We start from the raw sequence: 14,658 nt of genomic DNA on the forward strand, positions 1-14,658 counted from the left end.
GCGGTGCTCTTTCTCCGAACGGAGCTCGAAAGGCCAACGGCTGCTAACTGTCACTCGCGTTCTGCTGACCCTGAACCCCGTGCTCTCACTCTCCTTCCTGCCCTCTCTTTCTCTTTATCTCAGCGTGTGAAGCTGCGCGAGTCGCGGGCAGAAAGAGCGCAAATGAGCGCGCTTATCGATGGATCAGCCGCAAATCAGAAGTAGCGCTGTCGAAAGCGAGAGGAACGGGCCTCTCACTTGCGCGTACGAACATGGAAGCGAGACGACCATGACAGCAGCGCCGATGGGCGTCTAGGAAGCGCTTACACTAGCTTGTATTTGGCGAACCCTGAATGGCTTGATTGTACCGTCATCGAGACAAGGAGGGGGAGCCACGCGCTCGCTGGCAACGTGGTCACAGGCGTCGCTCCGACCCGGTCCCGGCTTGCTGGAAACCCCTTCACCAAAAACCCTCCTGGCATGCTCGGAGCGAAGTCTGGAGATGCGAAAACGAGAAGCACAGCGCAGGAATTCGCGCATAACTCGTTAACCGAGAGTGTCTCCTTGGTGGTTTACCGGCTGCGCTCAATGGTCGCTTGTTCTGCTTGCACGACGTGGAGCAGAGCGCAATGTTGCGCACACATGCTCGCGGCGTCATCGACCTGCTGGAGACCACGCGACGCTGGATAATGCGAGTTGCCGCTCACCTTCTGCAATGCTCAGTCGTTTGGTACGTTCAATGTCGATCAGGTAAGCACTTTGATCGGCCACCATCATCGATGACTTTGCGTGTTATCACGATTGTGATCGTGCGGCGTGGCAAAAGCTGGATGTTGTGCTTGCACATGGACGCTCGGGCCGAAGAGGTTTACGCGTTCAGAGCTGCTGATGCAGGGAGCTGCTGCTGCTGCTGCTGCTGCTGTCATTGTTTCATGCCGCCGGTTGACATCAAGACGTAAGGCTCGCCGTCCTGGTGGAGCTGAATGTGAAGGTCTAACAGCTTGGTCAGAATCGCTGAGAAAATCCATCGGGCAGTTTGTCTTGCGAGCTGCCTGATCGATCTAGTAACCCTCAACCCTGGACAAAGACGAAGTCTGTTCTCTGAAAGCTGTGAGTGGGTCGAGGGCATATACAGCATCGTTGCCCTTCGCTTGGGCAAGAACAACCCTAATCCCAGCTCATGCTCATGCTTGGTAGTGCGGCTGCTGCTACTGCTCACCATTCACCCCAATGACCTCGAGAGCCATTGGTTCGCTTGACTGTCCGCCGGGCAAACAAGCGCTTCTCTGTCTCCCTCTCCGTTTGGAGACATGCCGCCAATCATAGACCGTATCGAGTGTTTCTTGACAAGCTGTCAAAAGCTGCGCCCGCCGCTTCAATTGGTCTGCCATCATCGGCATCATCGTGGTCGCGAGTCGTTATCGGCGCTTTTTTGTCCATGCTCTTCTCCCCTCGACCCTCGTCTGGCTCTCTCTCTCTCCCTCTCTGCTCTCGTCTTGTCTCGCCGTGGCTGTAGCAACTGCCCCCTTCCGTTCCTTCTTCTCGAAGCTTTCACTCCCCGCCCTTGCCTTCATTGCGCTGCGCTTCCTTGCTTGCTCTCTCGGTGCCATTTCTTTCCCCTCAACCCTAGACCCTGCATCACCGTGCTTTTCAACCCTCCTTCCTCTCTTGTAGCTGGGTTTTTTCTTCACCAACCCCCCACCGGTAACGGCAGCACACTGGCTATCGCGAGGCAAATCATATTCTCTCGCCCACTCACTGTTGGGCCAGAGCATCTAGGCATACTGTACGTCTGGCCAGCACTTTCCCTTCCAATAATGAGCAGCGTCTAGGCTATCGAAGCTGTCCAGTCGATCCACATTCAACACGGTCACCGCCTTCCTTGCTCGACGTTCCTGATTCGGCGCGCTGATCTTTGGTCCTCGCACCATGGCGATTGCCCTTGCACCCTCGTGCGTGTTCGACCTCCTTTCACCGTGTGCGCATAGCCTCTGCCTCTCGTCGTGGTGCGGTTGCGCTCTGAAACAAAAATGGCGCTGCCGCACGCTTTCCCTTTTCTCATATCGCACAAGCCCGCCACTCGCATCAACGTGGTCCACCGGCAGCGAAATCCCCTCAACCCTCCCTCGCCTCATCCCTTTTTCCTCGGCCACCCCATCATCAGTGTGATCTTGATGCTCAGCCCTGAGTAAGCTCTCAATGGCGGCCTTCGCAGTCTATGCCCTGATCCCTCACTCCTGAGCACAGTCCGTTGAAGCTGCCGCCTGCTGCTCACCTTTAGCGATCCAGAGCTATAAAGACTCAAGGTCCCCTTCTGTGTCGCCGCTATTGAGTCCCTATCCTGTATTCGTCTTCTTCGTCTCCTGTCTGCGTCTTTCGCACCTGCTCCTCCCTCGGGCTTTGGCTTTAACATCGTTCTTCCGTTCGATCGATTCCAGCCTCCTCGCCATCTTCCAGCATGTCTGACTCCAAGTCGATCTCCGACTACGATGTCGAGAAGGACCAGTTCCGCCAGACTCCATCCGACCAGAGCCACATCGATGCCGTCGGCCCCTCGGCGGCTCCTCGCGTCAGCATCAAGGCTCCTCGTACGCAGACCACCCGCTCCCACATCCCCATCGGCTTCCGCACACTAAGCATCCAGGTCTACGAGTCCCAAGGCGTCGAAGCTACCAAGAACAAGGAGCACCTCTCCGATACCGACTTCTTCGGTTCGCTCGATTTCCACACAGTTGAGCCCCACGAGCTCGCTCAGAGGTTCAACGTTCTCCCCGATGCCGGTCTCGATACGCCCGCCGCTGCTCGTCGCCTCGAGCGAAACGGCAAGAATGTGCTCACTCAGAAGAAGAACAGGTACTGGCTCAAGCTGTTCAACTACACCTTTGGAGGCTTTTGCTCCATTCTCTGGATCGGTGTCATCATCTTCTTCATCTCTTGGAGACCGCTCGGCAACCCTCCTCAGGCTTACAACCTTGCCCTCGCCATCGTCGTCTTGATCGTCATCTTCTTCCAGGCAATCTTCAACGCATTCCAGGATTGGTCGACACAGAAGGTCATGAACTCGATTCTTCACCTCCTGCCCGAAAATGCCGTCGTCATCCGCGACGGCGAGCACAAATCCATCCCCGCCTCTGATCTCGTCGTGGGTGACGTATGCGTTCTCTCCACAGGCAACAAGGTGCCCGCAGACATGCGACTCATCAAGACCTCCGCCGATCTCAAGTTTGACCGATCCGTTCTTACAGGTGAATCCGAAGAGATCCCAGGTACTGTCGAGCCCACCGAGACCAACTTCCTCGAGACCAAGAACGTTGCCCTCCTCGGAACGCACGTCTGCAACGGCAACGCCACCGGTATCGTCGTGCTCACCGGTCAGCGTACCGTCATGGGTCGCATCAACAAGCTCACCAACGATGACAAGGATAAGCCCACGCAGCTTCAGAAGGAAATCTCGCGTTTCGTCTTCATCATCATTGGCCTGACCGTCACCCTCGTCCTCATTATGCTCATTGCCTGGCTCGCTTGGCTCCGGAAGGATCACCCTGGCTTCCTCAGCACCGTCGGCATCTTGACCAACCTAATGAGTCTCGTCGTCGCCTTCATCCCCGAGGGAATGCCCATCGCCGTTGCTCTCACTCTGTCGCTTATCGCCCGCCGCATGCGTGATGTCCGCGTCCTTCCCAAGTCGCTCTCCACCGTCGAGACGCTCGGATGTGTCAACGTCATCTGCTCGGACAAGACCGGCACCCTCACCGAGAACAAGATGTCAGTCAACTCGATCGCTTTCGTCGATAAGGAGTGCAGCAGGAACGATGTCGCCAGTCTCGACAAGGTCTCGGCCTTTTACGAGCTCAAGAAGGGAATGGCTCTCTGCAACGATGCCTTCTTCGACCCTAGCAGCGAAGCCGTGCTCCCCTCGGAGCGCAGTGTACAAGGCAACGCCACCGACGCCGCTGTACTCCGCCTCTCTGCTTCGCTTTCCGGCTCCGAAGAGATCAAGGCCGCCTACCGACGTGTTTACGATATTCCCTTCAACTCGAAGAACAAGTTCATGCTTACCGTCATGCGATCCAACAACGAGTCCGCCACTCCCACCGCCGACGAAATGTTTGTCAAGGGCGCCCCTGATGTTCTCTTGCCTCGCATTTCGCACTTTTTTTCTGCCGAGGATGGCCAGATCAAGGCTTTTGACGAAATCGCCCGTTCGCAGCTCGTCAACATGCAGGAGACCTGGGCGCGCCGAGGTGAGCGTGTCATTCTCCTTGCCAAGCGTCAGTTTAGCGCCGGTTCCAAGTCTGGCACAACGGACTACGAGGAAGAGGTCGCTACCGCCTGCGAAGGCGAGCTCATCGTCATCGGTCTCCTTGGCATTATGGACCCTCCTCGTTCCGACATTCCTCACACCGTCTCCGAGTGCAGGAGGTCTGGATCACGTTTCTTCATGGTCACTGGTGACTTCTCTCTGACGGCGGCTGCCATTGGCAAGATGGTCGGCATCTTTACTCACAATGGTGAGCCTGACCGCATTGCCGACTTTGAGGCCAAGGGTCGATTCGCCAGCGATGGACCTGCTCTCAGTGAAAAGGCACTCAAGAAGCAGAACGGACCCAAGGACATCATCGAGGCGAGCTTGCTCGTCGAAGGCAAGGAGATCCCGCAGACTACTCAGCAGCAGTGGGACGTCATCTGCCGTTACGAGGAGATCGTCTTCGCCCGTACCACCCCCGAGCAGAAGCTCAAGATTGTCAACGAGCTCCGAGACCGCGGCTGCGTCGTCGCTGTCACTGGTGATGGTGTCAACGATGCCCCTGCGCTCAAGGCTGCCGATGTGGGTATCGCCATGGTTTCCGGTTCCGACGTCGCCATGGAGGCGGCCGATCTCGTTCTCATGGGCGATTTCAGCTCCATCATTCAGGCTATCAAGCTCGGTCGACTCGTGTTCCAGAACTTGCAGAAGGTCATATCCTACCTCCTCCCCGCCGGCAGTTGGTCCGAGGACTGGCCCGTGATCCTTAACGTCTTCTTCGGTGTTCCTCTGCCTCTCAGCTCTTTCCTCATGATCATCATCTGCTGCTTCACCGACTTGGTCTGCTGTCTCACACTCATCTTCGAGAAGGAGGAGTTCGACCTGCTGTCGCTCGAGCCGAGGAACCCCAGAAAGGACCACCTGGTCAACAAGGCCATCTACGGGCAGAGCTACTTGTTCATCGGTGTCATGGAGACGCTCACAGCACACTCCATGTTCTTCCTCTACATGTCGAGGTACGCCCACATCCCCATTAGAGATCTCTTCTTTGCTTTTGAAAAATTCGGAGACGGCTTCCACGGCTACACCTTGGACGAACTCAACCACTTCCTCGCGCAGGGTCAGTGTGTCTACTTTGTCACGCTCGTCATCCTCCAGTGGGGCAACTTGCTCTCGGTCCGCAACAAGCGTCTCTCCATCTTCCAGGCCGATCCCATCCGCAAGGAGCGTCGCAACCCTTATCTCATCCTCGGCCCTCTTGCTGCGCTCATCATCGCCATTTTTGTCACCGAGGTCAAGGGTATCCAGAACCTCTTTGGTACCGCTTCGATCCCCATCGAGTTCTGGTTCATCCCTATCCCCCTCGCCATCGGCATCTTGGCTATGGACGAGATCCGCAAGCTGCTGGTAAGGACCTTCCCCAACAGCATCATCGCCAAGATCGCCTGGTAAGCAATTCGGCTGCTTAACGTCAAACAGTTACGTGATCAACCTCCATGGAGACATGTCTTTTGGATGAAGGATACTATACCTGGCGCTTCTCTTGATTGCGTCTTTTGCATCTCGCGAATATACCTTGCATCCAGCCCACCTTCTCTTCCCTTTATGTGACTTGCTGTGTTCCTGTCTGATGCGGCGAGGTTCGTCGCGTCAGAACCTGAAGCAGACCTGAGATGAGGCGGTTCGTTATGAAGTGGGGTTTCGTTGCATTGTGTGTGACAGCTGAGATGCCTTTTGCGCTTGTCGCTAACTTATCTTTCAAACCCTTGGACCATCGACGAGGATCGATGGTCGCTGCCAGGATCGATGGTCCCTCTCTGAACGATTGCTTCATAGGGGCGTTCCAGGCAACTGTGAGAACATTGGTGAAGGAGCTCACACTCGAAAGGTGGAGCGGCCAGCTTGCACGACAGTTCGGACCAAGTCCTGCGTTGGAATGTGCAGTTGAGCTTCTTTGGAAACCGGCCAGCATTTTGCACCGTCATGGGACTTGTTCGGTCACAGCACATTCGCAGATACGGTGTCGTCGACGATCGGAAGCAAGCGAGCCGATCGGCATCAAGGTCAGTGTCTGCTCTTCTTAACTTAGTAACTTGAAGACGACTTGCACGATTTTCATTTCAAGGGACCGTATAATCCTCACACACACACAACTTGGATCAAGCATGGACAGGCCTATACAGGCCGAAAGACGTTGGACAATGGTATTACCAACAAGAGATCTCGAAAATGAACGACATGGTGACGCTTTTTGAGATGAGACCCTGACAGATAACGTTACTTTACAGAAGAAAGAAAGAAAAGGATGGGCAACGAACACGAAGAATGAAACGGGGATGGGGATGGGAGAACCCCGGCCAGACAACAAACAAACAAGGGACAAGACGTGCGAATACATGACAATGCGACGGAGCGCGCGTGCAATAGGCGAGGGTGAACATGGCCAAAAAAGAATGTATGGAAAATTTTCGGACAGGGCGAAAATGGGTATGCGAACGGAGCTTGAGGGATGTGGGAGCGGCAGTGAATGTTCGTGAGGGATTCCAAGCAACGAGTCCGAATCTGATGTTGCAATGTTGCAGTGAGAAAGAGTCCGTGTGAAGAAGGAGCATAGATGCATCTAAGGGGAAGGGGGAGATTGCTTAGAATGCGTGACCGCCTCCGTAACCATGGCCATGACTGTGCCCAGATTGGCTGTACCCGGGCTGGCTGTTTGAATAGGCTCGGTATGGGTTCTGCACATGTGTTTGCTGGAAGTGCATCTGCTGAGGTGCCGGCGAATGCATCATCTGAGGAGTGTGCTGGTTGTACTGATAGCCTGGCGGGACATACTCGTACTGAGGCTGGACATTGTTGTACGACTGAGATGGGAGCACATGATGCTGGTGGCTCACCGAAGTCATGGGGCTATCCCACCCTTTAAGGGCAGGTGAAGCGTCGTAGCCTTTCTGGTAGGCGGGGTATGATGCGTAGCTTTCATCGGCTCCGTCCCTTTCAAGCAGAGGGTGGTCATCGTGACGAGGAGGCGCCTTGAGGATAGCAGCAGAGCGTGCCTTGCGTCGGTTGCTCTTCTTGCATGAACGCACACAGCACCAGATGAAGAGGCCAAGCAGAGCAATCAGAAGCACACCACCACCGGCAGCGATGGCAATGATGGCCGTCATGCTGAGAGGGAGGTTCGACTTGAAGCCAGTGGTGGACTTGAACGTGGGCGCGGGCTTGCTGCCGGAGGTGCCGGAAGCAGAACCGCCGCCGCTGCTGCTGGCAGCCGTGCTCGAGATGAAGCTCTGGCAGTTCTTGGTGTTGACAGCCTCTCGACCCAGGCGGACCGTGCTGGCGACGACGACCTGACTGTCGCGGACGGGGACAGTGAGGGTACCGTCGGAACCCACGGTCATAGTCCACTGGCTTCCGTTGACGGTGCTAGGCTGACCAGTGCCGCTCTGCTCGTAGCTGATGCCGTTCCACTGGATGTTGCTGGTCGCGTCGGCACCGTTGGCGTAGAGCACCGAGAGGTAGACGGTCTGGCCAGCGAGAGAAGGCAAGCTGATGGCAAAATTCTGGTAGGAAGGGTTGCCGCTGTACGAGTAGTATGGCTGGGAGTTGATCATGACCACCGAGGTCAAGGTGTTTCCACGATAGACGGCGTAAGCACCCAGACGGTTGTTGTACGAGGATGGTTGGTTGCTGAGCGTGATGGGTGCAATCTGTGCATTGCAGGTGGGCCCAATAATCTGAGCCCAGGCAGCCCATGCGTAGTACGTGGGACGAACGTGAGGACTTTGGTTGTTGAAGTTGTTGGTCTGCCAAGGCGCAGCGATCGAGTACTGGGTCATGTGCATCTGGACACTGTCCACCTTGATGCTGGCAGCGTAGAAGAAGAAGTTCAAGGTCCAGAGGGCGTTGCCAAAGGTCTCGCTGATACCAGCCAAGCCGTTGGGTCCAACACTGCCCATCTCTCGTAGGTAGTAAGGCTTGCCGGTGATGCGGGACTGGCTGACCTGGTTGGCCCATTCACCAAACTGCTTGACGGTCTGGGAGAGATCGAGAAGGAGAGACATAGTGAGGTTGTAACCGGAGACGCCGACGTAGTAGTAATAGTCGTGCTGGTTCCATCCGGCGACGTAGATACCGTTGTCGGCAGCGACACCTTGAGTGTTGCCGACGAGGTTGGCGATACGGAATGGCTGACCGTTCTTGGAGGCGGTGGTGGCGGTAGCAGCGACTTCGAAGAAATCAGAGCTAACACCTCTGGGCTTGAGGGTTTGGTTGTAGATGACCTCGGCGCGGGACGCCCATTCATTACCAAAGTCGGTGGGACTCCAGTTGTTGGAGCGGTAGCCGAGGTCGATGTAGAGATCAGGCTCGTTGCCGATCTCGAGACTGTAGAGCTTGGGGCCGCTGCCAGAGCCAGCAGTGCCAATATTGTCAAAGGCGGCACCGGCCTGTTCGACGATGCGCTGCAGGGCGTCGGAGCCTTGGTAAGCGAGGTTAAGACCGTAGGTGATGGGTGTGTGATCAGGGAAGTACTTCATGACCTTGAAGTAATCGTCGCCGAACAAGTAATAATCTGACGGCCTTGCACTGCCCTGACCAGAAGCGCCTGGGTTCTGCTGAAGAGCGTAGCCAGTGACGGACGAGTCGTAGAGCATGGTGTCGCCTGCATTGCCACCGATACGGATGTGGGGAGGAGCGCCGGTGTAGTTGGCGAGGTTCGAGAGGAGGTTAAAGGTGAGCTGATTGGCGGAGGAGGTTCCGGTGTAGACGAAGAGATCCGAAGGCTCGATACCGAAGCCGGCGTAGGATGGGTTGATGGTATTGGAGATGACCGAGCCGGCGCTTGAAGGGCTAGTGGCGGGAGAGAGCGAGACTTGTGCGCTCGCGCTTCGGGCTAGGAGGAGCGCTGACGCGAGGGTGGCGACAAGCGCCGATGTGGAAGATGGCATGGTATGATCGAGCAGGGCCAGTCTGGATGCGTATGGATGGTCGAAATGGGATATGCCTTGAACCGAGGTCTGAGTAGGCTGGTTGTGCTAGGGAGATTTCCGGCTGGGGGAGAGCAGCCAGTATGCGATTCCTAGAAGGGTATACGAGGATGACGATAGGGTGATGGTGATGATGATAGTGATGGTGATGGTGAAGACGAAAGGTCCGAATGATTGAAGAGGGGGGATGATGTTGATCGAGCGAGGGATGGATGGTATTATGATCGAGAGATTCCAGCGGAAGGTAGAGGAGACTCAGCCAGCAACATCAGAAGTAATGTAAAGCCGTCAGTGACTGTTGCTGAAGGCCCGGCGACAACAAGTAGAGTTGCCAAAACCCTGTCTTGCTGCAGGTGCATTCTGCTCTTTGCAGCCACTCCAAGGGCCGAGACAGAGTCAAAAACAATTCAGTCGCACAAAGTCCGGGGAGGCAAAAGAGGACACGGACAGCGATGTAAGCACAGCTCGCACACCAAGGCAACACGAGGGCCGACCAGTTCTGCAAGTCTGCAGTGCAGCCCAGGGACTAACAAAGACGGGATGACCGAGCACCCAAAGCGGCAGGGCCGTCCAGGCTGCATCGATTCGAACACAGCAATCCTGTCCGAGTGTCGGAGAGGAAGAAAGACAGCCAGAGAAAAAAAGAAAAACAAAATTTAAAACATTCCAAAAATGAAAATTCATTCACTTACGGAATACCGTAAACGGCAACTTCCATTCGAAACCACTCTCTGTGCGCCCCTCTCTCTCTCTCACTCACCCGCCAAGACGGCGGAAACGATGAACCGGACGAGGAACCGATGGATGGACCTCCTCCTCTTTTGCCGCAATACATGTCCGTTTTACTGCAATGAGATCCGAGTCTAAGATTGCCTTTCTCATCGCTTGGCGATAATCTCTTGCGGAACCACCAAGGAGCTCGCTGTTTCATCGGTGGCCCCTGTTGATCGCAAAGGTGCATTGTTGACAGATCAGTAGGGTCCCAGTCACGGCATACATGATCATCGTGAGTCCTAGCCGAGGCAAAGTGGAGAGGGACTACACAGTACAGTAGATGCCCACGCGGGAAGGACGGTTCAAAAAAGGGGGTAAACCTCGGTGACCAAAGCCAAGGCGAGAGAAAAGAGGGTAAGCAAAGATCGAAGCCAGTGTCGTCAGAGGCAACTAACTCCAGCGGAATCACAACAAGAGAGGGACGCTAGAGGAAGAAAAATAAATAAAAACAAGGTTGAATGCAGAGCGGGACGCGGACACGAGGGAATGCTAATCGGGGCACTTGCGCAGAGGCTGACATCTTTCCCCCTAAGTTCGATATACGACCAGAAAGCAAGACAAAGAGTCCGACGGGAATGAGCAGCTTGAACAGGCGTCCGAGCGACGGTAGAGCTCTGCATAATGCGTGTGTACGCGTCGGTAATACAGCGCCGGAGAGCTAGACTGGGCATGTGGCTCGGCTCGCAACCTGCAGAGGAAGGCGGCCAGATAGGTAGGTGGGCACAGGCAAGCAAAAGGCTGTCTACAGGGTAAACGGACACACTCGACGCTGGAAATTCGCCTTCCTTGACGTTAACATCACCTGTCCCAAAGTGTTGCTCTGAAATGAACTTCTAAATCGAGACACTACAGTGAGTGAAACCCGCCCAAAATGGTTTCGGAATTTGACAATTGTTTTTCAACTTTGCTACAGTATTTCGCCGGACACCTCGTTCGGCTCCAGAGGCAAGAGACCCGAGACGAAAGCACGGACGTTGTCAATCCTTCCTTAGCCCTCGTGAGCGACAAAACCTCGCCTGCCATTACTACTCCAGACTTACATGAACGGCCCGGGACGATGAAGAGAGAGACCTTCCCTGGTATGCCTATGCGTGCTGAAATGAAGAAGCGCATTGGGACGACAAGATGCGCTCGTCTTTGCATCCGCGCCTATGCAGTATCTGCGCTCAACACAACACGCTGCAGGCTAAAGTCCATTGACCGGCAAGCCGAGCAGCTCGACGACAGACCACCGCTGGACGACGCTTATTGACTCCTTGTACTAAGCGCGTTGGTGGATCTGCGTGCATGCATGCCACACCGTCCGGTACCATACCACGCCATGCCACGCTACCGCCGTCGCTTGCGTGTCTGTTTGGTTCTTTGATTCTTTTCTTCGAATTTCGGCCTAACGGTCTTTCCGAAGGAAACAAGGGCAGAGCCAAAGTACTGCACGAAACAAGTCCGAGCCGCAGGATTCTACTAGACAGAGCTTAGACGCTCGACGGGCCTGTTGCAGCCTGCGCCTAGCCCGACAGGTGGGCTTGCCTGTTCAGTTGACGGGTCAGCACTCTAGCCTTGGTGACCCAGAGCAGCCCCTACCTGTAGGCAAGGTGTGTTTTGGCAAGAGCAGACCCTCGGGACAATGTCACTGCATTTACCTCGCGTCGACCCAGTTCCGTGCGTTCTCTCCGGTCTGCAGCTGCAAACCTGCAGTGCGCTTGTGAATGCGTTGTCTTTCTAATCAGACTCTCTCTTACAGCGGCCGGACGCTTGTCGTGAACGGGGCTTGTTCCACAAACCAAAGACAGCTTTCGTCGCCTTTCGCAACGGTATTACAACGTCGACGCTTGACAGCTGTTCTTTGTTATCGGGGTGTCACGCGTGCCTCTCGAAGATCAGACCTGAGATGATCGTCGCTTGGCAGCCCACCTCGGTGGATCTGCACCTTTCTTCGGAAAAGTGGCGTGGCCGTCATTGTTTTCCTTCCGTTCTTCTCTTTTCGTTCTTCTCTTGCACTAGTCGCACGATCGAGTACATTGCTCCCCGAAACACCGGGCAGAACGCAGAGCCAGACATGGGCGGCGACGACGACAACAACAACAACAATATCAAGTCGTATGCCAAGCTTCCTCTCGTCGTAAACACGTACGGTACGAGCCAGGTGCTAAATTAGGCCTTACTAGGCAGACATGGTGGGAACCCTCGAATTTGGCAGTTGACGAGAAGCGAGGACTTGCCCGTCTCACATTCGTCTCGGATGTGCCAAGTCAACGCCAAGAGTGCGAAACAAAACTCGTCCACAAATTTAAAACATGCTCTCGAACGTCGCCCCTCGCTGTGTTGGGCTCGCCACCTCTGATCTGTCGCTCTTTCACGTTCTCAAACGGGGCTCCTGACGTGGATCGGCTAGGGCTGTCTCAAGGACTGCACTGCGCTGGACCGCGTCGCTCGCTTTCTCGGTCCCGATCCGAATCACGTTTTTTCTGTGCCTCGCTCGTGCCATTGGCCCTGAACGCGGAAGTCCGTTCTCAAAGATCGCAACCGCTCGCTGTCAACAGCACACTGAGATACAAGACTTCTTTGCTCTTTGAACCCTGCAGCAAATGAAAGTCCAGGGAGATGGCGTCCCGTACGCCCCGCGTAGCCTTGAGCAGGAGTAGCCACCTCCTGAACCTGTCGCTTCTCGCTACAGCTTGTTCGCACGTGATCTCGACACAGCCATTCAATCCTGACCATCAGAGTGAGAACTTGCTGCCTCAGTCCGAACCTCCAGCAAACGGTGTGGATATCTCGAATTTAAACGTTCTTGTTGAAACGCAACGCCTTCGTCCTTCGTCATTTCTTCATTCTTTTGCCTGCCTATGACCAGATAGATCTGGTCTATTTTGTACCCAATATCACGAGATTTAATTGTCGACCAACGAGCAACTCCCAATATCTCTCAACCCCTTATCGTAAAATGACTGAAAGTGATTCGTGCAGAACGAAAAATCAAACCTTGCCATTAGAGTTTTGTGGGAATTATACCGGTGGTTATCATAGGAAGTCAAGGATAATAAACGGTGTTACCTAGTGGCGAATCGCGAAAACTGGGTTGTATGAACCGAATTGGGGCGTTGTTCTACGAAAAGATCACACAAAACCGCTTTGTAAGAAGAAGAATCCGTGAATCTGCTTATTCGCTTCTAAGCATTTCGATCGTCCCTTGGTTGAACAGGGGCCATACCTCTATTTTGGGTTGATGATTATATCCTAAAATCCTCTCAGGAGAAACGCAAACAGCAAGAATAAAAACGGTAAGGGTCTTACAATTGAAAGCGAATAGCATGTGCCCAGATTCCCTCGAAGAATTTCATAGTACGTAGCACGGCACCAGTACTATAACATTGCGCTATGATCCAGCAATGAAATCATACATGAATGCAACGAGAAGCACCAAGACTTTTGTGCTGGAGAAGGACGCTTTTCGCGGTAGAGTGATGATTGCATCTCAGACCGGAGGTTTTAGGTTTCAACAGCTACACATATGATACATTCAATTAGCATGCTGTATCACGAGATCAACTGTCAGGACGAATAACCTTTTAGAAATCATAGAAAAGCACCTATAGAATCATTGGAGGGGAATGCACTTAACTATAAATGCTTTCTTCACACAGTTCAAAGCATGATTTTTTAGGTATTGTTCTGTGAAACTGTCTTGCTGGTACAATGTTTGAAATTACAATTTTCATTTTTTTCAATTTTGGAAAAGGTACGACCACACGAGATGTTTCTAGATCGCTCTTGTCAACTTGCTGTGATCATTTCGCCAAGGTTGCCTTTCTTTTTTCCCGTTTTGCTAGGCTTCAGGGGGAATCACATTAACACCTTAGGTCGTAATCGGTGGCCACAAAGGGGACTTGGCATACGCTTCCATAAAATGAAGAGGTGGCTGTTGTATTGCCACACCATCTCAAATTCGAACTGTTCTGGTAGACAACCTCAGAGGGAAACCTGCAAGCGCTGCGAAGTCGGATTGAACGAGTCACGCCCGTTTGTGGCGTCAGTGGCTCGTCGCTAAGCATCATCGGCACTTATGGCTGCCGTGCAACGTATCGAGTCCTGGTGGGCTGCAGCTGCCCCTTCCCGGTCTAAGAAGAGACCAGGCTGAGCCAACACCATGCATCGAGACGGAAGAAGACCAGACTAGCCTGCAGTTCGAAACAGGAACACAGCTCGTCATCGCCCACGAGTTTCGGATGGACAACGTTGAACTTGAGCATCGGGACAGGGTCACACGAGGAATAAGGCGAGTACGTCGAAATGGAACCTTAGTGCTACTGCTGGAGGAAGGTGTGGTCTATTCGACTGTGAGCAGGCTGGCTTCATGGCAAGCTAGCCGGCTACCTCGAGCCCAGAGGGCCGTTTGAAGAAAAGCCTTCTAGGGAAGCTAGACGGCTCTCGCGACTCTCCCAGACCGGACCTCGACGTGGACCGTGCAGACAAGGTGCGGGCTCTGCTTCCAGACTGAATCGTCGCAAAACGATCTGGCGTCTTGGCTGCGATCGATCGGAAGGTTCTTGTTCCAGACACTGCAGGACTCAGTCACCCAAAGAAGCACGACCAATGCCGAGCGCTGTCGAATAGACGATGTGCGACCAGCAGTAATCAATCAGGAAAGAGACAGCAAGCGCGGAATGGGAATGTAAC

The 14,658-nt window shown here is 54.2% G+C and overlaps 2 protein-coding genes across 2 annotated transcripts; one reads left to right on the plus strand and one right to left on the minus strand.

The window, feature by feature from the left end:
• Positions 1–2,437: 2,437 nt before the first annotated feature.
• On the plus strand, positions 2,438–5,677 carry EX895_004205 (uncharacterized protein; the record flags this gene model as incomplete). Its single annotated transcript, XM_029884801.1, has 1 exon — positions 2,438–5,677. One exon carries the CDS (start codon positions 2,438–2,440, stop codon positions 5,675–5,677), a length of 3,240 nt encoding a protein of 1,079 aa, XP_029738902.1.
• Positions 5,678–6,867: 1,190 nt separating this feature from the next.
• On the minus strand, positions 6,868–9,171 carry EX895_004206 (uncharacterized protein; the record flags this gene model as incomplete). The annotated part of the gene is made up of 1 exon (XM_029884802.1): positions 6,868–9,171. The coding sequence occupies one exon, from the start codon at positions 9,169–9,171 to the stop codon at positions 6,868–6,870; it is 2,304 nt and encodes a 767-aa protein (XP_029738903.1).
• Positions 9,172–14,658: the final 5,487 nt, after the last annotated feature.

Source organism: Sporisorium graminicola, chromosome SGRAM_23, assembly GCF_005498985.1.
Source record: "Sporisorium graminicola strain CBS 10092 chromosome SGRAM_23, whole genome shotgun sequence".
Taxonomy (NCBI): Eukaryota; Fungi; Basidiomycota; class Ustilaginomycetes; order Ustilaginales; family Ustilaginaceae; genus Sporisorium; species Sporisorium graminicola.